This window comes from Mobula hypostoma, chromosome 13 (genome assembly GCF_963921235.1).
Source record: "Mobula hypostoma chromosome 13, sMobHyp1.1, whole genome shotgun sequence".
Classification (NCBI taxonomy): domain Eukaryota; kingdom Metazoa; phylum Chordata; class Chondrichthyes; order Myliobatiformes; family Myliobatidae; genus Mobula; species Mobula hypostoma.
Window position 1 is genome coordinate 38403971 of NC_086109.1, and position 23404 is coordinate 38427374.

Sequence of the window (23404 nt, forward strand, 5' to 3'; positions counted from 1 at the left end):
TTTTAAGACTAATCCTTTGACTGCCCTGTTTGGTATTGTTGGAAGGAAAGATATCATTTTGAAGACATCTGATTTGCACATTCTGGCTTTCATCTCTCTTATGGCTAGGAGGGTGCTTTTGTTTAAGTGGAAGGATGCTGTTCTGCCTAATCATGCTCAGTGGTTACGGGATGTTATGGCATGCCTAAATTTAGAAAAGATTCGTTGTTCAATTTTTGAATCTAACCAAGATTTTCAAAATTTGTGGGTGCCATTTTTAAATTATTTTCATAATATTTGCCTTCTTGTTAAAGTACATAAGTTGGTTAATAGCATATTTTATCATCTAATAAGTTTTTTTTTCTTTTTTTTTCCCCAAACAGCTTTGACTTTGGTAGTGGGTGTAAATCTTTTTTTAATAAAATTGTTGATACAGTATTCTAATATATGAATTAATCTAATCTATATGAATATAGAGTAAGGAGTTCGTTAATATGGTTCAATATACTGTATGTGGTATTATTATATTCTTTCTTTTGTTTTATAATATGTATTCTCTTGGACTCTGCATTCTTCTATATTGAAATCAATAAAAAAAAAGTTGAAAAAAGAAAGAAAGAGTGTCAGGGAAGTGAAGTTTGTGCAGTGAAAATTATGACAGAGAAGGTGCTCAAAAAGCTTAATGGTCTGAGGGTGGATAAATCTCCTGAACCTGATGGAATGCACCCTCGGGTTCTGAAGGAAGTAGCTGAAGAGACTGTGTAGATATTAACGATAATCTTTGGAGAATTGCAAATGTTACTCTGCTGTTTAAGAAGGGCGAGAGGCAGCAGAAAGGGAAGTATAGACCTGTTAGCCTGACATCAGTGGTTGGGGAGTTGTTGGTATCGATTGTTAGGGATGAGATTACGGCGTACCTGGAGGCATATGACAAGATAGGCCAAAGCCAGCATGGTTTCCTGAAAGGAAAATCCTGCCTGACAAATCTGCTGCAATTCTTTGAGGAATTTACAAGCAGGGTAGACAAAGGAGATGCAGTAGATGTGGTGTACTTGGATTTTATACTTTATACTTTATTGTTCCATTTTCCACCTACCTTCAGCATTTTCAGAAGGCCTTTGACAAGGTATCACACATAAGACTGCTTAGCAAATTAAGAACCGATGGAATTACAGGGGAGTTACCAGCATGGATGGAGTATTGTCTGATCAGCAGAAAACAGAGAGTGGGAATAAAGGGATCCTATTCTGGCTGGCTGCCAGTTACCGGTGGAGTTCCACAGGAGTCAGTGTTAGGACAGCTGCTTTTTACAATGTATGTCAATGATTTGGACTACGGTATTAATGGATTTGTGGCTAAATTTGCCGGTGATACAAAGACAGGTGGTGGCGTGAGTAGTGCTGAGGAAACAGAGAGCCTGCAGAGAGACTTGGATAGTTTAGGGGAATGGGCAAAGAAGTGGCGAATGAAATACATTGTTGGAAAGTGTATGGTCATGCACTTTGGTGGAAGAAATAAATGGGCAGACTATTATTTAGATGGAGAAGGAATTCAAAATGTGGAGATGCAAAGGGACTGGGGAGTCCCTGTGCAGGATACCCTAAAGATTAACCTCCAGGTTGACTGAGTTGTGAAGAAGGTGAATGCAATGTTGGCATTTATTTCTAGAGGTATAGAATGTAAGAGCAGGGATGTGATGTTGAGGCTCTATAAGGCACTTGTGAGACCACACTTGGAGTATTATGTGCAGTTTTGGGCTCCTTATTTTAGAAAGGATATACTGACATTGGAGAGGGTTCAGAGAAGATTCACAAGAATGATTCCAGGAATGAAAGTGTTACCGTATGAAGAACGTCTGGCAGCTCTTGGGCTGTATTCCCTGGATTTCAGGACAATGAGGGGGAATCTCATAGAAACATACTGAATGATAAAAGGCCTGAACAGATTAGACATGGCAAAGTTATTTGCCATGGTATGGAAATCTAGGACAAGAGGGCACGACTTCAGGATTGAAAGATGTCTATTTAAAACTGAGATGTGGAGAAATTATTTTCGTCAGAGGTGGTAAATCTGTGGAATTTGTTGCCATAAGCGGCTGTGGAGGCCAAGACATTGGGTGTATTTAAGGCAGAGATAGATAGGTTCTTGATTAGCCAGGGTATCAAAGGGTATGGGGTGAAGGTACAGGAGTGGAGATAACTGGAAGAATTGGATCAGCCCATGATTGAATGGCGGAGCAGACTCAATGGGCCAAATGGCCTACTTCTGCTCCTATATCTTATGGTCTTATGATTAAGCCAACTTACCAAACCAGAAGAAAAGAATAAGGGAATGTCAAGAACAAATTACATTACCAAGCAAAAATTGTGCAATCCTTTGGAAATTCCACAACATTGCCAAAACCTTTTAAAAATGACAAGTTCTTCCATTATTTGAAACAGTCTTCTGTTTAGTTAATATTATTGGTTTGAGCTCAAAGTTTAAAAAAATTGTCACAATATCTGGTAATGTATAAAATGGCATTTGAAATTACCTCCCCTGCCATAATTATGTATGGATAAATTTATGTTCTGTTTAAATAACTTCCAAAAAATAGGATCACAAGTTGTTTTAAAGTTTTGACACCAATTAAAATTATTTTAGAAACCAGATACCCTGTATTACTGAAAGTCCTGAATGTTTAACTAATGGGTTAATTGGTCATTGCAAATTGTCCTATGATTGGGCTTGGATTGCTGGAAAGGCCAGTAGGGTCTATTCCGTGCTGTATCTCAATAAATAAATAACTAACAGAATATGTGACTACAAATCAAATAATTAACAATATACAATTCAAAAAAGATGCTTTTTATTCAGGTGCACAGATCATTTTAATTTGTGACTTGCATTAAGCATTTCACTCACATTAAATTTTCTCTGCAATAATACAGAAGGAGCTCACTACTTCAAAAGTGGACTTTCAGACATAAGTGCCAAGAAGGGAGAGGCAGCTGAACTTTGTTGTGTGACAAAGAATGAAGAAGCACAAGGTTCCTGGTTTAAAGATGGTAAAAAGGTAGTTCAGAAACTAGTAACTGAATATGCCTAAATTAAGTAAATAACTTAAATGCTGCTGTTTCCATTAGGTATGCGGTGAATAAGGACCAATTCACTTTTACAACTCTAAAACAAGTAGTGCTGTAGAAACAAAACATTATTTAAATGAAATATTAACCTAATTGATTTATTCTTCTGAGTTGTTGCAAATTGTTAGTAAAATGTGAACTGCTTGTTGGGAGAAGTTTGTGAAACCATGTACTGTGTATTGGCCACCCAAATTGCTAAGTGACATCAATATGTTCAATGAACACAAGTGGTTTCTGATTAGATGTTTGTTGATATTTGTGTGAATCACAATATCACAATTGACTCAAAGAAGAGCCAACTTGTCATAAAACTGACGACTTAAAGTTAATGTTACTTACATGGTTGGATGCACGTTTTTTAATGTTGTTGATACTGAGCTCAGCAAATGTCTGCCAAAAGTCAAAATCAAGTTAACTCTCACTCACAGAAATTTTGCCCCAGGATGCTTGTTGTGGCATGTCATATGTGACACCTTACTGCTCATAACTACGGTTTAAAAAAGTCAAGACCTCAAGAAGGATCTCAGCTTGAAATATCAACTGTTTCCTCATTTCCATAGGTACTACTTGACCTGATGAGTTCTTCTAGCATTTTGTGTGTGTTGTTCTGGATTTCCAGCATCTGCAAAATCTCTTGTGTTAATGTTGCAGGGGGATGATTTTTCATTTCAAATAGGGAATGTTAGGAATAAAACATGTTTTACTTTGCTGGGTAAGGGTGGCCTTCCGGATAGGACAAAAGGGAAGGTTTGTGATAGGGTGGAAATAAGTAGGATTAAGTGACAGAAGTGATGACACTGGGTGAAAAGAGGACAGTGAATGCTCATGGATAATGAATACTAGGACTGGCTGGAAAGCCTGAGGCTTATAAAAAGTACAAATTTACTCTTTTGAGATTGTAGCAAACAGAATGGCTAAAAGAGGGCCAGGTGTGGTGTTGTTTCTGTCCTTTCAGATTTAATAATGTGCCACATGAGGCCATCAAATGAAATTCCAATAAATGAGTTTGAGAGCAAGACATTGGAATGGATTGTGGATTGGTATGGTAAAGGGAACAGAGAACAGGAATATACTGTAATGAGTGGGATATCTCAGGAATCTCTGCATCAGTAATTTCACGACTCAAGATTGCTTAATGTCATTTCCTGTACACAAGTGTAAAGGAGAATGAAATAATTGTTACTCTGGATCCAATGCAGCAGAACAAAAACACAATAAGAAAAAGAACAGAATAATATTAGTAAAAAAAACCTAAATAAATATAAATAGATAAGATAGCTCATCTACTATAGATGGTTTGATTGCAAGTCCATAAAGTGATACCAAGCACAGGAGTGGCTGTACTTTAGATCACTCTGACAGGAAATGATAAAGTAGTGGTAGTTGGAGGTATGGAGGGGTAGGTGAGTGAGTGAAGGTGTTGATCAGCCTTACTGCTTGGGGAAAGTACCTGTTTTTCAGTCTTGGACTACGTAGCCTCCTTTGTGATGGGAGTGGGTAGGATGCCCATGAACAGGGTGAGTGGGATCCTTTATGATGTTACGGGCCCTTTTCTGGCACCTTTCTGTCTATGTGTCCTGGGTGGTGGGTAGGCTGGTGCTGGTGATGCATTGAGCAGTTTTGACTAACTGTTGTCGAGCCTTCCTGTCTGCCGCAGTGCAGTTTCATACCATGTTGTGATGTAGCATGTTGGGATCCCTATTGCGTATCTGTAGAGTGATGTGAGATCTGTAGCTATGGATGCACATAGCCCATTTCCCTTCAGCCTCTTCAGAAAGCAGGGGAGATGGTGAGCTTACCTAACTGTGAAGGATGTGCTCTGGGACCATAAACGGCTGTGTGCAATGTGCACTCCTCGGACTCTGAGACTACTAACAAGAGAAAATCTGCAGATGCTGGAAATCCAGGCAAAGCACACAAAATGATGGAGGAACTCAGCAGGCCAGGCAGCATCTATGGAAAAGAGTACAGTCCCACCGTTTCAAGCCAAGATGTTTCACCAGTCCTGCTGAAGGGTCTCGGCCCAAAACGTTGACTGTACTCTTTTCCATAGATGGTGCCTGGACTGCTGAGTTCCTCCAGCATTTTATGTGCATTGCCCTGAAATTGCTTGCAGTTTCCACTGTGAGGGGCATGTGAGTAAGTCGAGTTACCCTGAAGTTGATAACCATCTCCTTCGTCTTGTTGACATTGAGGAAAAAAGGATATTTACCTGGCACCAGGCCTCGAGCTGTTCCACCTCCTCTCTGTAGACTAGGATTCGCCGACCCGTCGATCATGATCGACAGGTCGATCTTTGAGACTTCCCTAGTAGATCCCAAAGAAAAATCAAAAATAAATACACAAATACTGTTGTAATGTGAGCATTATAAAAGTAAGTAATACTAATTAGCATAATGGTAATATAGCAATATTTTCGCTAAAAAGCTGTTTGTAAAGGGAGATTGCTTCCAGGTTGCCGGCGTTTAGTTCTGTTCTTTCTGCCCAGTGCACATGTGTGTATTTCCCCCGCCATGCACCGCGTTTTCAGCGTAGCCTGTGCTGCATCAAAGTGACCAATCAGATTAGATAAGAGTACAGACTGTTGCAAACATCAATATACAGCAGTGTCCCCAGCCTCCGGCTGCGAAGCGTGCAGGGGTGCAGCGGGTAGTCGGGTTGCTCGCAGCACATCTTTAAGAAAAAAAGCCGAAATAAACAAGCTAATTTAATTAGATGCCGCCCAGAACATAAATGTCAGCTCAGATCAGAGGCGACACAATCGACAGTCACTCGTGATATCCTGATGGCACAGTGGAGGCTCCACGAAAGAAGGCAAAAACATACAAATTCCATCCAGAATGGGAAGAGGAATTTGTATTTACCTTGGTGAAAGACAAGTGTGTATATATGTTGTGCCACCAAACACAAGCACTGACTAAAAGAGGGAATCTGGAGCAGCACCACAAAACCAACCACCGGGAATTTAAAGACACCTACTCCCCAAAGAGCACAATTCGTGCCTGGAAAGTTGAGCTGAAATCGGGGTTTAAGGCCCAGCAATCGTTTTTCACAAAACATGCTGCTTAAAATAAGGCTGCTATTGAAGCATCATTTCGTGTAAGTCACCTTTTGGCTAAACACAAGAAGCCTTTTACAGGTGGAGATTTATTCAAGGAAGCAATGGTCATTACCGCAGAGACTGTTTTTAAGGACTTTAAAAACAAAAGCGGCATCACAACCGCAATACATAATATACTGCTTGGCCCTGCAACACTGACAAGGAGGGGAGAGTCACTGTCAGCTTGTTGTATTTGTCAGAATGGCTTTCCAGGATTTTACAACAAAGGAGGACTTCCTCACTCTTTTGCATTTAAAGGAAAGAACGAGAGGTGAGGATATTTACAATGAGTTTTAAAAAAATGTCCGTGAAAATGACATCCCCATTCATAAACTGATGGCAATTACTACTGATGGGGCCGAGCAATGCGCGGTGTACGCGTTGGTTTTATACCACTAAAAGTCAGTGCCTACTTCGGGTCAACTTATCCATGTGAAATTGCATTTTCACAGATGAAAATTATTAAATCTAAGTACAGGAGCTGACTTACTGACAGCCCTCACTAGAGTTGCCAACTTTCTCACTCCCAAATAACGGACAAAAGTAGCAGTCAAATCCTGGGACATTTGTGTTTACCCTGAGAAAGACTACCATGACCAGGAAGTCTTGCGTGGGCACCTGTGTGCGCATGCGCGTATGTGCCATTTTTTTTACCCTATGAATTGGGTTTGGCTTAATTTTCATTATTTCTACTTTATATAGGCTGTGTTTTTATCATATCATTCCTGCTTTTACTATATGTTAGTGTTATTTTAAGTTTTATGTGTTATTTGGTATGATTTGTTTTTTTTGGGTCTGGAAACGCTCAAAATTTTTTTCCATATAAATTAATGGTAATTGCTTCTTCGGCATAAAGCATTTCGGAATGAAAGGTTTCAGAGGAACGTTCTACATTAGCGGGGGAAATACGGGACAGTTGGCAACCCTACACCTCACAGACTGTCTCAGACTGGCTGTCTGTAGTTATGAGCCAAATTTCAGGGAACCAGCAGAAAGTATTCAGCCCCAGTCATCACACTGAGTGCAACAGTCAATTTTTATTCATTTATTTTTCGTGTTGAAATAAAATTAAATAATGAAACTTAGAATTAAAGGTGTGAAGTATTGTAATATTCTTAAAGAAAGACAGCTATGGCCTGTTTGATATGCTAGTTACAGTGTTTTCTTGTTTGAATTAATTTGAAAGTTTGACAGAAGTATTTTGTGTAATTCAAATACAATTCACTCAAATAAAAGGCCTCAAATTGGAAGTACAATCTGAGCTGTTTTTTTCTCTAAAGGATTTAGTAGGTAGATCTTGCCTTTCCCTGAGGTCAAGGTAGGGGATCTTGGGCTTAAAAAGGTTGGTGACCACTACTGTAGACCATCTGATCATTGTAGGTGGTGAGTCCCGTCACTGTTGTCTCATCAGCGAACTTGACCATGTGATTACTCAGGTGTATGGCCATGCAGTCATATGTGAGCAGAGTGTACAGCATGAGATTCAGCACATAGCCCTGGGGGCACCTATGTTCAGGATTATGGGGAAGGAGTTTTGTCCATCTTGACTATCTGAGGTCTGTTTGTTATTTAGTCCAACATCATTTGCACATTGGAATATTTTCATGAGGGATCAAGATCTAAATTTGCTGATACAGATGATACTAAGTTATGTCGAAGTATAGGCATTGAGGAAGATGCAAAAATGCTTTGGGGTTTTGGGCAGACCACATTTATAAGCAAGGGCATTGCAACTGGAATGTAATGAAGAAATGTATGATGTTTCCCTGTTTAAAAAATACACAATCTTTTACCCAGTATCAATTAAAAAGAGTTGCTGTTCAGAGGATGTGGGTGTCCTCATACCTAAATCATTGCGAATTAATATGCAGGTTCAGAAGCAAATAGGAAGGCTAAAGGCTGCAAAAGGAATTAAGTAAAAGGGTGGAGCTCCTTTGTTACAATTACAGGATATATGACCCTTCAAAGATGACTTCTGGAATATTGTGCACCACTTTGATCACTAAACCTTAGGAAGGATCAAATAATTGTCGAAGTGCAGAGAAGAATCGCCAGATTGGTTCCCATGATGGTGAGTTTTTCTTTTGAAAGAATAGTTTTTAAACAGATTAATGAGATGGATACATGCTTAATGTTTTCAGTGGCTGAGGTGTCTTAAATTAGAAGTCATTTTCTTAAAGTAAGTCATGGGGCACTCAGGACAAAGTTGAAAACAAATTTCTTCAACCAGAGTGTGGCATACCTGAAGGCTATAGTGGTTCAGTTGCCCTACATGTTCAATGATAGATCCTTACATATTAAAGACATCACAGAAAATTGGGTTAATAGAGGACGTAGTGCTGGAGTAAAGTGTCATCCATGCTCTTAAAGACTGGCAGAATGATGGTTAGGAAATAGCTACTTCTACTACTACTCCTTAAATTCTTATGTTCATCGTGGGTGGTTCTAAATCAAAGTAACATGGGAGTTTGTGAGATTACTGTGCACTATCACCTGAAATAGTGAAATGGAAGTCAAGAAGCTGTTGGAAGCAAAGTACTGAGCAACATGAAAGTGAAGGAGAAGTGGAAATTGATGGAAAAAATGATGAAACTCTGGAGTTCTGTCGTAGAGCAGGAAGAAGCACTGACTGGAAAAAATGGGGAATCTGCATTTCACATGGAGGGAACATTTCACTGTCAAGCATGGCTTCCAAGTGTGTGGATATTCATAGAAGGAATTCATTCCTTGCACTCACATCCCTTACAACTTCTTTCCATGAGGTAACTATAAATAAGAAGAAGTCTCTATTCTTCAGAAGACCATGAAATGTCTTCTGTATCCTTGCTGTACTCTCCCATCCTCATGACCTACACTAACTTATTAGAGAAAGTTCCCAAATATGTTACATTAATTTTAGTGAAACTTTAAGTGAATGTCTGGAAGGTCAAAATGACAATTATCTCTTTCTGAACTCTTAGTATGTGGGGTCTATATGTCTGTCAGTGGGTAATGTTTACAGAGTGTTTACACAAGGTAAGCACTGTAGTTCTGTTAATGTCTGTAGAATGTTATTTATTGTAGCTGGATTCTACCTTAATCTCAGGTACCATTAACATGAGGATGTTTGTTAGTGTCTGTTGCTTGTTGGCTACCAGGTTGAGGGATTCATTCTTAGTGTCAGTTAAGCTTATTGTTTAGGTGTGTAGACATTAATGCCCTTTTGTAAATCCAAGGAATACTGTGTTTTACAATATAATGGGGAGTGACCATTAAAGTGTCTAATTGATTTACGAGGAAATGCTGAATACTGTGTTAATAGACAAAGGATGTGTTTAAAAGAAACCATGTCGAGTTAATGTAAGAACAGGGTTATTCTCTTTCTGGTTCTCTCTGTCTTGTGAAGCTTGTGAATATATCGGGCTGCCTCTCCTGACTTCGTTGGAGTTCGCCCAGACCGGCAGCATGATTGGTGCCTGGGACCCAGGAATGGTTTTACAAGTGAGACAGAATTCAGAGCTCCCCCGACAACTGTAACCATCACATGGTGTCCAAGGATTTGCAAACCCTGAAATTTTGCAGCTTGTAGAAATTGTCGTGGAATTCTTTGTGAATTGTTATAGTATTTTGTGTGGTTTATTTGTGGTTTCTATTTTGTGATAATAAATTAGGCGTAAGTTACTTCGTTGTGCTTGTGTTATTACCACATCTCCTGGACACTCGAACAGTTTGGGACTGATCATCCGAGTCTATTACATCATTATGTGAAATTACATTAAATCCGTTGTGCTGTGGTTCAATAAAGGTTTCTTCCTGAGCTCAGAGTCATGGAGAAAAAGACGTGGGAAATTTGACGGTTCCTGAACCAGAGTAAAGATATGAAAGTGGTTTGGATCATTTGCTTAAAATATTTCATTTTGAGAGCTTTTTGATCAAAGTTATGAAGATAGTCGATGCTGATTTAATCTAAGGAAAATGTGAATTTCTTGGCCTTTGTTTTTCTTCACTACTTAGCTTGTAGAATAGCAGTTCTGTCATCCTTGACACTTTCACTGTCTCTGGAATATTCACCTAGGGCTGTCATCCAAAGTACAGGACAATGAAGGATGCTTGTGACCTCCATACATCTTCTCACTATTACATCTGCAGAAGGAGCTGGGGCCATTTACACTCAGTGGCCACTTTATTAGATACCTCCTGTAGCTAATAAAAGTGGCCACCGAATTTATGTTTGTGGTCTTCTGCTGAAGTAGCCCATCAAATTCAAGATTCAACATGTTGTGCATTTAGAGATGCTCTTCTGCACGTCACTGTTGTAACACATGATTATTTGAGTTACTGTCATCTTTCTGTCAGTTTGAATGTATCTAATAATGTTCCACTGAGTATGTACCGCAGTTCATTAGATGTTACAAGAGTGGTTCTTGAAAATGTACCAGCAGACTCCAACAGGATGCATTCTACTGTTTCTACATGATAGTGTCATATAACATCTCATCCAATTTTCACTAACCCTTAAAGAATCAACTGATCCTGATCTCTAGTATCACCAGTCTGCAATCTCTAGCCTGATTCCAGGACTTCATTCCTCCAAATTCTACTTACTGTTTCTTCAGCTTTGACAAAGGTACTACTGATAAGTTTAGGTGCTTCTCTCAAAGTTTTTTCAAGTTTTGACCCCAGGTGAGTCATAAACTGCCATGGCAGTGTCTTAAATTTTCACAATACTGCCTTGGAGACAGTTCCAATACTTTGATCCACCAGCAATGAGACTAGCAACTATCACAAGAATGGTAGAATTGAAACACTTGGAGATAGCTTATCATTTTCATGCTTTTGCTGGTAAGAAGGTCATATTCATAGTGAGGAGGAAGATATTGTGGATGCATGAAGCTCTCTTCATAAGACAATTTGGGTAATTATATTGGAAGTAAGTTCAGGAGAAATTTGTGATTCATAATACAGCAATTTATAATGAAGAAGTATCGACATATTTATTCTTGCATCTTTAAGAAATCATTATTTGAGTGACCTGATATGTTTCTTCTGAGAGTTATTGTCTTCAATAAAGATTGTCCTGTTTATCTGTCTGCCTTAATTTATTACTTCATGTGAGCAGCAACAGAATAGATCCCACTGATACTACATTTCTGTGCTCATAGATTACCTCTGAGAATGGAAAGATTATTATGAAGGAAGGAGCAATACAAAAATTGACCTTTGCTCATATCCAAGAGGAGGATTCTGGAATATACACATTTGAAGCTGATGGAGGAAGAACAGAAGCTTCACTATTTGTTGAAGGTAAATAAAAATTGTTATGAAATTTGCCACAGCTTTTCCGATACTGAATTCAATTTAAGTGCATGTAAAGCAATAAAGACGATCAACAGCAAGAGAAAGGAAAATCTGACTATGCTGTGATCTGTTAATGGACATCTTTTCAATAACTTTTTAAATTTTCTTTTCTGCAAGTTTACCTACGATTATAGAAGTACCAAAATATTGCATCTGAAGGCTTTATGAAGCTTCTCACAATTCAGATTGCTTAGTAGTGTAATTTGTAGATCAACAATGTATTTCATAATAATTGCACATTTCACCCACTCGATGTTTCTCTTTCTTTGGAAGCTGCTCTGAATGTTACAACTGCACTTTAATCAAATATTTAGACTGTGTAAATCCCTGATATGTTGGAGTTCAAATGAAAGAACAAAACATAGGTTCTCTGTACAGCATCATTAGCTACTCATCCTGTAACTCATTCATTTATGTATACATCATTTCCATATAATATTCATATATCTGTACAAAGTAAGTGATAGCAATAAAACTATTTCACCAAAATCAGTGTGCATAAAAAGGCAGATACGATAGGGTCTTTTAAGAGACTCCTGGATAGGAATATGGAGCTCAGAAAATTAGAGAGCTATGGGTAACCCTAGGTAATTTCTCAGGTAAGGACATGTTCGGCATAGCTTTGTGAGCCAAAGGGCCTGTATTGTGCTGTAGGTTTTCTATGTTTCTATGCATGATATTCAAGGAAATTGATTTATTGAATTCTAATTACTGATCTGTTGTGAGTTGTTGTCCTTGATGCTCATTTATCCTACTGGTTAATATCAGATCCACCAGAATTTGATCAGGATGTGCTTGACCAACTGGGAATGCAACCTATACTTGTTAAAGCTGGTCAGACTGCAACAGTGAAAGTGCCATTCAAAGGAAAACTACCAATGAAGGTGTCTTGGTACAAGGATGGAGATGAACTGTTCAGTGATAACAGGATCAAAATTGACAATGCTGGAAACTTTACAAGGTTATCAATCTTCAACTGCAATAGAAAGGACAGTGGAACTTTAACAGCTAAACTGAAGAATGAAAGTGGTATAGCAAATACAAACAACATTAGCCTGTGTGTTATTGGTAATGTATTCTTTCATTCCTGTTCCTTTTGAAATACTTTTTTACTTCATTTTCAGTCACCTGGTAGATTTGTATTAAGTTCAGAACCTGTCTGGTTAGAGTTCCTCAATTCATATTTAGGTTGTGTGCTGACTTTCCCCCATGTCTGCTTGCAGCCCCAAGTTGTTCTGACTCATCCACCTGGCTGATAAGTGGCTGACAGCAGTGGAGACTAATGGTTCTTTTGCTCATGGCTGAAAAAAAAAATTAGATTTCATTTCACATAGCTGAGTGGAGAATGCTGAGACAGCCTATGGTTTTCTGAAATAGCATCTCAAGCTTTTCAGCATCTGCAGATTTCCTCATGTTCAAGCTTTTCCTGCTATGTTTTAAGAACATAAGCAAGAGTAGGCCATCTGGCCTATCGAGCCTGCTTCACAATTCAGTAAGATCATGGCTGATCTGACCTTGGACTCATCTCCACCTACCTGCCTTTTCCCCATAACCCTTAATTCCCCTACTGTGCAAAAATCTATCCAGCTGAGGTAGCCTCCACTGCTTCATTGGGCAGAGAATTCCATATATTGACCACTCTCTGGGAAAAGCAGTTCCTCATCTCCCTCCTAAATCTGTTTCCCTGAATCTTGAGGCTATGTACCCTACTTGTAGTCTCTCCTACCAGTGGAAACAACTTTCCTGCCTCTATCTTATCTATCTCTTTCATAATTTTATATGTTTCTAAAGGATCTTCTCTCATTCTTCTGAATTTCAGCAAGTACATCCCCAGGTGACTTGATCTCTCCTCACAGTCTAACCCCCTCATGTCTGGAATCAACCTGGTGACCCTCCACTGCACCTCCTTATGAGTTTCAGTACACCTGTATTATTTCAGACACTAATGCTTCATCTTCAGTGCAGAAATCACTCATTATTGAAATACATCTGAAAATGAAGTTTAGTACAATGTACATATTAGATTCGAGTCTTAAAGCATAATTAATAAGCAAAGTTCTGAGGATGATAGAGTTGTCTGAAAATAGAATAATACAGGGTACAAATGCCATGATCAAAGCCCATGAGATTCAGTCATTGTTTTAGTATTAAATTTTTGTCTGTTGAATAAGAAAGAACATTACTAAAGTGCTGCCACAATATACAGTTTACAAAATTGAATTTACAAATATTCACAAATTGCCAAGTTTTCCTTGACATCAAAGGTTTTATTGATGATCTTTTTCAGATAAGCCACTACCACCTCAGGGGCCGGTAGAGGTTCTAGAAAGTTCTGAACATAGTATCTCCTTTAAATGGAAACCACCCAAAGATGATGGCGGGAAACCCATTACAAACTACATAATTGAAAGACAACTAGTAGGAAGAAATACGTGGACTAAAGTTGGTGAAATGGATGCGTCAAAAACAACATTTTCTGTTACCAAAGTGGAACCTGGAAAGAATTACAAATTCAAAGTTTGGGCTGTGAATTCTGAAGGTGTAAGTGAGGCATTGTTATCAGATACAATCACAGCTGGTAGAAGAGGTGGGTTCTTATAAGATTGAATGAATTCTTATACAAGGCATCAAGTTTGCCCCAAAAATTAACATTTGGAGATAAATATATTTTCCAGATGTTCCTGGAGCTGTTGCAACACCAAAAATCTTGGATGCAAACAGCAAATCCATTACATTGTCATGGACACCTCCAAAAATAATTGGAAGTTCCAGCTTAATTGGCTATCTCATTGAAAAGCGCAAGGAAGGTAGCAACTTGTGGACTGTTGTCACTGACCATCCAATTACAGGTAATAGTTTAAACGATTTGCAGAATTACTCAAATATCACCAACAATTTAATGCATGGTTCATCCACGTCAATATTTAACAACTAATTTCACACATAGAAACAGGACGTTATGGAAACACTCAGCAGGTCAGGCACTGTGGAAAAAGAAACTGAGTTTCTCTTCTCAATGAAAGGTAAAGATCTCTGACCTGAAATGTGCATTCTGCCTCATTTTCCATATATGCCACCTGATCAGCTGAGTGTTCCCAGCATTTTCTGTTTTTATTTGAGATTTTCATGACCTACCAGTTTTATTTTCAGCTCATTTCACTTAACAACAGGTCGTCATTTTACATAAAAAGTAGTGATCATCATAAGCTACAATCAAGCATCTTGCTAATTGTTGAAGTGAATTTTAATGCTCTAAAATAATCTAGCCAACCTGCCAGACAACCACCATAAATGGCTGATAGTTAATATCCTTAACTCTGAAAAAGATGTTAGATGAGGCAAGGTAGTCACATGTATTATTTTGCTAGAACAACATATTACTTGGAAAAAAGATTACTTAGTACATCGATTTTCAACTTCGGAATGATTTTAAAATAACTTAGAATAAAATTGACTGTCTACATACAAAGAGACGTCTATATTCAGAATGAAAAATAAGGTGTTCGGTAGTACGGATCAGTTTGGTGTGCATGTGTATAATCACTTCTGTACTTAACAGTCCCCTTTTGGTACCACTTAATGAAGATTGGTATAGTATATCCAAATCACAATGTTCACACTGCGCTTTTTACAGAAGTTCCTGGTGTATAAACAGATCAGGGACATTCATCTGAATGCTTAGAATCTGTAAAGTTAATAATTAAAAACCAACAATCATTTTAATGATACATCATTTATTACTTGAGCAAAACATTGGGCATGGAAGTTTGTTCAGGTTGCAGTGATTCTGAAAACATTTTGAAACTATTTTACACAGAAAAGAAGTGGACCGTCACTGATGTTGTTGAAGGGCTAAAATATGAATTCCGAGTGATTGCAGTGAACTCTTCTGGTTTGGGAGAACCCAGCTGTGAAACTGAAGCCGTGGTTGCTCGGGAACCCATAAGTAAGTCCTTCTATACTACTTTACCTAAAGAGAGAAAAGTCAAAAGAGACAACATGGTATAGATTTTTCTCCTGTATTTGCTGAATTTATTGGCTGAACTCTGCTGTAAATCTCATGAGGCCTGATGAAGGGTTCCAGTCCAAAACGTTAACGTTTATTTTTTCCATAGATGCTGCCTGTCCTGCTGAGTTCCTCCAGAATTTTGTGTGTATTGCTTGGATTTCCAGCATCTGCAGATTTCCTTGTCTTTCTGCTATAAATCTAATAATTTTCTAGTTTTGCCTCACTTCTGGACTCTGCATGAAGTCCAATAACAGGGTTAGAATTTCCCTAGCACTTATATTAGGGAAGCTTCTCTCAGATGGTATGTATAACAGCTTACACTGGATCTGTGAGTCATTCCATCTGCATGGGGATTATAAGCAGGGAAGAATGATAAGCATAAGGTAAATTTAATTAGTTGTGTTTGGTTTAATATTTCTAAATTATTTAAGAATGCTTCAGTTAGTTTTATTAATTAAATATGCTTCTTGAAATATTCAATTGTTCATTTCATTCTTAGTAGTTTTTAGATGTTTTTGAAAGTAAGAGACTTCCATAAATATTGAAAACCTTACACAACCTTGCCAGAAATGTGAGGTTTGGAATAGGACTTTGACATCTGTCAAAGGTTCTTGGTGAAGTTCTGTATGCATGGATTGTTTCAGTCTCTATTTTTGTTTCTCAAAGCCCCATTACAGCTGAGTGCATTTTCATTGGGTCACAGAACTAACCTTGCGAACAAATGTGAACTTCTCCATCCTTCTGGTGACTAATAATGTAAGAACAGAAAGTGAAATACTTTATACTTTATACTTCATTGTCGCCAAACAATTGATACTAGGACGTACAATCATCATAGCGATATTTGATTCTGCGCTTCCCGCACCACAAATCGATAGTAAATATTAAAAATTTAAATTAGAAATTAGAAAATAGAAAAATGGAAAGAAAGGTAGTGCAATAAAACCGAGATGCAGATCCGGATATTTGGAGGGTACGGCCCAGATCCGGGTCAGGATCCGTTCAGCAGTCTTATCACAGTTGGAAATCAGCTGCAAGTGACAAGAACTGTGTGACTATTGCCTTGCTGGTGGTCAAACAAGTAAAGGCCGGTTTAAGTGTCACTGTTGTAAAGATTAAAATCATTTTTAAAAATCTTTGTATCTTCTACTGGTCCAATTAATTTTGTTCATAATGCATCTTCATATTATGCCTAGAATGTCAGATGCAGTGGCGATGTTACCTCATCAATAATTATTTAATTGTCATTATTTATGACAATTACAGAGGATTTATACAAAACAGAGGGGTAATTCTTCAAATCTCTTTCCGATAAAGTTAGTTCCTTTCTCTTTTCTTTCTCTCTCTTTCATCATTCGAGAATAAGAATCAAATCTCAATACCAAAATCAATCTTCTACCACTCACATTGACTCATAAGGGTCTCACCTCATGCTTCTTGGGAAATATTAAGTCTTCATTCAATTGGACCCTTTAATAGCAAAATTAAGATTAATAAAGAGCAAGTAATTGGGATCAGAGGTGCCTGCCACTGAACCTGTTAAGGATAGTAAATAATGTCTGTGTCTTCTCCTACGTACCAAATGTATTCTGTTACGGACATTGCTATGTTGAGCACCACTGGAAGATAGTGGGGTAAGGAAACATTGTCATTTTGGGTCCAAACCCTTCATCAGGATTGCGATTCATGTGTCTGACCCAAAACATTGACAATTCCTTTCCCCCAGAGATGCTGCTTAACCTGCTGAGTCCCTCTAGCAAATTGTTTGTTGCTGCAGATTCTAGCATCTGCAGTCTCTTGCGTCTCCAAGCCTTAGATAAGGTAAAGGAATCATACTTCATGTCCTAACAGGTCACGGTGTATCTTGCAGAACTTTATACTGGATTAAGCAATTCCAATTACCTTGCTTTCTCTTTTCTATGTCGGAATAGGCCAGATTTGCTGTCAGCTTACCCATTTGTAATATTAATTCTGTTTTTTTTTCCCCTCTCAACAGAAAATACCTGATCCACTGCTACTTTCCAACATTCTCCTTTTTCTTTCAGGTTTTATCAATTTTCTGACCAGATTTCAATGTTTTAGCATGTCTTTTTATTTTGTTCCCCCTCGCTCTGTCTCAATAATCTATCATTTATAAAACTCTCTCAGCAGTAGAATCACCTCAACAACCCTAGCCTTACCTCATCAGTGATAAAAGAACATAGAACACTACAGTACAGGCCCTTCAGCCCACAATGTTGTGCCAACCTTTCAGCTAACTCCAAGATCAATCTAACCTTCCCCTTCCAAACAGTCCTCCAATCCCCTATCATCAATGTGTCTCCGAGTTTCTTTAATGCTCCTAATGTATCTGCCTCTACCACCACCCCTGGCAATGCATTCCATGCACTCACCACTCTGTGTAAAACACTTAACTCTGCCATTACCCTATACTTTTGTACAATTGACTCAAAATTATGCTCCCTTGTATTAGCCACTTCTGCTGTGGGAAATGGTCTCTTGCTATCCATTCGATTTATGCCTCTCCTCTTCTTATACACCTGTATTAAGTCACCTCTTACCCTCCTTCACTCTAGCAAGAAAAGACTTAGCTCTTTATACCCATCCTCACAGGACGTGCTCTGTAGTCTAGGCAGCATCCTGGTAAATCTCCTCTGCACCCTTGCTAAATCTTCCACGTCGTTCCTATAATGAGGTTACCAGATATGAACTCAATATTCCAGGATATTTCCTTGTCCTTTCCACTCCTCCCTACCCTTTGATTGCTTTCGTCCTCAATTCAGATGACAGATCTTCACCCAAAAACATTAACTTTATTTCTCTTTCCCCAGATGTTGTCTGATCTATTTCCAGCTTTTTCTGCTTTAATTTCAGTTTTCCAATAGTTACAGCTGCTTTTCACTTTTGTGCAATGTATTCTGACAGAATGCACTGTGAGGAGAATACAAAGAGACTTCAGGAGGTTATAGAGAGGCTGAGAATGAGGGAGGACAGGGAAAATGGAATTAGAATGAGGGAAACTAGTTACTTTTGTTTTGAATTTCAACAAGATTAACAAAGATAGGCAGCAACCATCACATTAAATGGGATGAGTTAGTTATAGTAGAGATAAACCTGGATCACTTCATAATTGCTTTTACATTCAGGGCCACCTGGGACTGTGAGAGACCTCAGAATGACAGACTCCACCTATTCTACCATATCTCTGGCATGGACCCCACCAACATACCAAGCCAATGAAGGAGCAACAGGTTACATTGTTGATATGAAATCTTCTGGAAGTCCTGCTTGGACCAGATGCAATCCTGTTCCTATTGCACTGAATTCATATACTGTGAAGAACTTAAAACCAATGGGATCTTACTTCCTGCGTGTGAGAGCCGTCAATGATGGCGGAATGGGGGAGCCTGTAGAATTAGAAAATGATGTACTTGCCATGCCACCACCAGGTAATTGTATTTCAGATTAAAGGTTATTTATTGATCTATCTGCAAAGACTACCTACATGCTGCAATGGTTCTTTGACTAGAACATAAATCAAGAAAATAATTTTACAAGTGAGATTGTTCTGTTAGCAAAACTAAACCATGGAAGTGCTGAGAATTAGAAAGCATGCTTCATACGCACAATACTACTTAGAGTCATAGAGTAGTATACAACACGGAAGCAGACCGCTCAGACCACTATGTCCTCGACAACTATGTCACCCATCTATATTAATCCAGCACTTGGCTTAGGACATTCAAGTAATCATCTAAACTCTTCTTCAATTTTGTCAGCAACTCTGCTTTCACAGCCCTTTCTGGGATTATATTTCAGGTACTCTCTGGATAAAACAGTTCCCACTCTAAATTTCCTATTCCTTATCCTGAATCTATGTCCTCTATGAAAATAAAGACCGTTGTAGCTAGAGAGGTGAGATCATGGATGGAAGTCTGTTGTTTAAATGCTAAAAACAATGGACTATCTATTGTTGTGCTACTTAGAGCTGAATGATCAGTGTAAGAACTCTTCGGACTGGGTCTTGAGCAATCTTTCTCAAAATTCCGTCTAATACACGTCCCAAAAACAGCAAATTTAAGGTTGCTTTTAATTATTCAGTCTATCTCCAGAAAGTTATTTTTTTTACCTCTTTTATATTAATTAGGAACATTTTATTTAAGCATTTTGTTTGAGGTTTACTACTGAAGATCCAATAACATTTTGTTAACATTTCTATGCAGTTAATATTCTGCAAATAAGTTTCTACCAATCTGTATATATTTTGCTGAAACCGCTTAATGACTTTGAGTGACTCTTAATCATCGTTTTCTATTTTGCACTTGATGTGATTATGGTATGTTCATCATGTCCCCATTAATCTCCAACTCACATGCCTGTTATTTCGCTGCGTTCACTTTCCAGATATTGTTTACTTCCCATCATTTTTCAAAGCTTCAAATGCCCCAACCATTGAAGACTTTGAAATACAGAGACCACTGTGTAGATAAATATGACAATTAAACTCTTCAGTTATAGGCCAAAAGGTGTGTTGGCACGCAGCCAAGTGGTTAAGGCATTCGTCTAGTGACCCGAAGGTCGCTAGTTCAAGCCTTGGCTGAGGCAGCGTGTTGTGTCCTTGAGCAAGGCACTTAACCACACATTGCTCTTCGACGACACCGGTGCCAGGCTGTATGGGTCCTAATGCCCTTCCCTCGGACAACATCAATGGCGTGGAGAGGGGAGACTTGCAGCATGGTCAAGTGCCTGTCTTCCATACAACCTTGCCCAGGCCTGCGCCCTGGAAACCTTCCAAGGCGCAAATCCATGATCTCACGAGACTAACGGATGACGGAGAAGACCATGAGACATAGCAGAATTAGGCCACTTGGCCCATCAACTCTGCCCCACTATTCCATTGCGGCTGATTTATTATCTCTCTCAACCACATTCTCCCACTTTCTCTCTATAACCTTTGACAGCCTGACTAATCAAGTACTTAGTAAGGCACATATTGGAAAGGAGTCAATGATATCTCCCTTCATTCTTCTAAATCCCAGTGAGTACAGGCCTAAAGCCATCAAATGTTCCTCGTGCATTAACCCTTTCATTCCCAAAATTCTTCTTGTGAACCTGCTCTGGACCCTCCTCAATGCCAACACTTATGTTTTCTTAGATAAGGGGCCCAAAATTGCTCATAATACTCCAAGTGCAGTCAGACCAATAAAGACATATAACACTCCAATGTGATCAAATAAATTACTTATTGGTTGAATAGAGAGCTAAATGATAGCCAAGGAAATAGAAATGTAGCAGATTTTGCTCATGAATATTTATGAGTGCTCTTAGACAAGCCAACTATTGTCATATAGAACCAAAACCAACCAAGTTTGCATTCAAATTCTTAATACATCACACTGTTTATTACTTGTAATATATACCAATGACATCATTTACATTCCACAGATTTATGTTTTCTTCTGATTCCACAAATTTATGCCTTGTCTCCTTCTTATATTTCAGTGGCTCCCAAGTTTAAATTGGATGAATCCTTTAAAAGCTTTATGATCATCAAAGAAGGCAATTCATTTCGAGTCCAATTGCCATTTCAGGTGAGGAGCTTACATTGTCTGTTATGTTTACTGCTTCCTATTTTTAAATTATAGATTGCAAGTTTTTTTTTCACCTTTTTAGGCATCACCACCTCCCAAAATAATTTGGCTCAAAGATGGATTACCTTTGAGAAAGCAAGCTACAGTAACCAATACCAACGATGGCACTCAGCTTTTTATTCCAGCTTGTCAAAGATCTGACTCCGGAATTTATTCCATAACACTGAAGAATCCTTTTGGACAAGATTCATTTAGTTTTGAGATAAGAGCTACAGGTACTTAAACATCTTTAGTTTCATTCCTGCATATAACTGAAGAGACTCTAATTACATCAATACAGTAAAGATGAAAGAGACTTTGCCCAAGATAGGGTTCCACCTATCATTATCTACCACCCAACAAGCATCTGTGTCCAGCACATAATTCTCTGTACTTCTGGGTAGTAGAAGGAGGCGGAACCATGAGGGAGGTGATAGGCAGCTGGGGGAGGGGGAAGAGCGAAACAGGGATAGAGGAAGGGAGGGGGAGGGAATTACCGGAAGTTGGAGGATTCTATGTTCATAACAAGGGGCTGGAGACTACCTAGACGGTATATGAGGTGTTGCTCCTCCAACTTGAGTTTAGCCTCATCATGGCAGTAGAGGAGGCCATGTATGGACGTATCTGAATGGGAATGGGAAGCAGGGTTGAAGTGGGTGGCTACCGGGAGATCCTGTCTGTTGTGGCGGACGGATCGGAGGTGCTCGATGAAGCGGTCCCCCAATCTGCGTCAGGTTTCACCGATGTAGAGGAGGCCGCACTGGGATACTACCCATTGTTTTCCTGCCTATCACCTCCCTACTTCCCCTCCCCCACCCCTTTGTCTTTCAAATTACTGGTTTCTCAACTGAACCTACCAGCCTTCTCCTTCCAACCCTCCCCTTTCTTCAGTCCTGACGAAGGGTTCCGGCCCGAAATGTCGACTCATTGTTTCCAACGATGCTGCCCGACCTGCTGAGTTCCTCCAGCGTATTGTGAGTGTTGCTTTGATCCCCGCATCTGCAGATTATTTTGTGTTTACTCGGACTTCTCATCTTTCTTTCCAGTCCTGAAGAAGGGTCTCGGCCTCAAACATCAGTTGTTTACTCTTTTCCATAGATGATGTCTGGCCTGCTGATTTCCTCCAGCATTTTGTGTGTATTGCTTAAAGATGGAAGAACTCATCTCAGGGTTGCTAGATTCAGTATCTGTAGTCTTTGTCTCCAATAAGTTAAAGAACAGGTTTATAGAGCTAATTTCATAATCTCAGAATGTCTAATTCATTCTGGTAACTCCTGTGATTATGGCTGCTTAGGGAAATGTAGTAATTAATTTATGCACAGCAAGTTTTCACAAGTGGCAATAGGATAAGCAACAAAAAGTTGCATTTATTTTGTGCCTTTTAATCTGGAAAAATGCCCTTAAGTACTTCCGGAGATTGTGCAAGATAGGAGGGTTCTGTCAATGCATCTTCAATGCTCCCCCTAAAGCACCGTCATAAAATTTCCAAGTACCTCCAGCTAGAAGGTAATAGATGTATAAACACTTCTGCCTCTTATTACCACTTCATGACTTTTAGCAATGTCTTTCTCATGAAGGGACAGATTGAACAGATGCTGTTTCTCTCAGAGGTTGAGTTCAGAGAATTGCTTCCTGATCGGACGAGGTGTATTTAGCCTTCTGCACAAGTTGATTTCTTCCTTTTGTCTTGCATTTCCCAGGAGCTTATCCTGTTCTCCAGATCTCTGCAAGTCCCCATTAATGACCCACATCTGTTTAATGCAGAATTTTAAAGTCAAAACTCTAGCATCTACCAGACCAGTAGACTTCCGTAACTTGAAACTACTGCAAAATGCAAAAGAAAAACTTCAGCAAACATGGTAGCAATTAGAACAAAGCAATTAGTGGCCAATCTGTGAGTAGTAGATGATATTATTTATACATTGCCAGTTTGGGGATAGAGGACGTTAGGAGTGGGCTCTCCTTCCTGCCGTGGAATAGCTGCTGAGACCCATGTTTGCTTAAGGCTGCACACTAGGCAAATAGCTGGCTCCAAAATAAAAGCACTGGCGCCAAACCACTGTTGTCTGGGAAGTTACATCCTGTCCGTCCTCACATTAATACATTCATAAATATGGCATTTAATATAATTGATATCACAAATGCACATGGGCCCCCGAGATACTTCAATACATGCTGAAAAGCTATCTTCAGTACCCAACAGAAGGCACCATCCAGCCATTCT

General features: G+C 38.9%; 1 protein-coding gene across 1 annotated transcript in view; it reads left to right on the forward strand.

The window, feature by feature from the left end:
• LOC134355942 (immunoglobulin-like and fibronectin type III domain-containing protein 1) overlaps positions 1-23404 on the forward strand; it is an 88077-nt gene that overhangs the window by 51775 nt on the left and 12898 nt on the right. Inside the window, exons 13-21 of the mRNA XM_063066484.1 lie at positions 2910-3034; positions 11346-11487; positions 12310-12609; positions 13829-14128; positions 14217-14390; positions 15359-15487; positions 18697-18999; positions 21053-21141; positions 21224-21416. Of these exons, the coding sequence (XP_062922554.1) occupies positions 2910-3034; positions 11346-11487; positions 12310-12609; positions 13829-14128; positions 14217-14390; positions 15359-15487; positions 18697-18999; positions 21053-21141; positions 21224-21416 (1755 nt within the window). The remainder of the gene's footprint in view (positions 1-2909; positions 3035-11345; positions 11488-12309; positions 12610-13828; positions 14129-14216; positions 14391-15358; positions 15488-18696; positions 19000-21052; positions 21142-21223; positions 21417-23404) is intronic.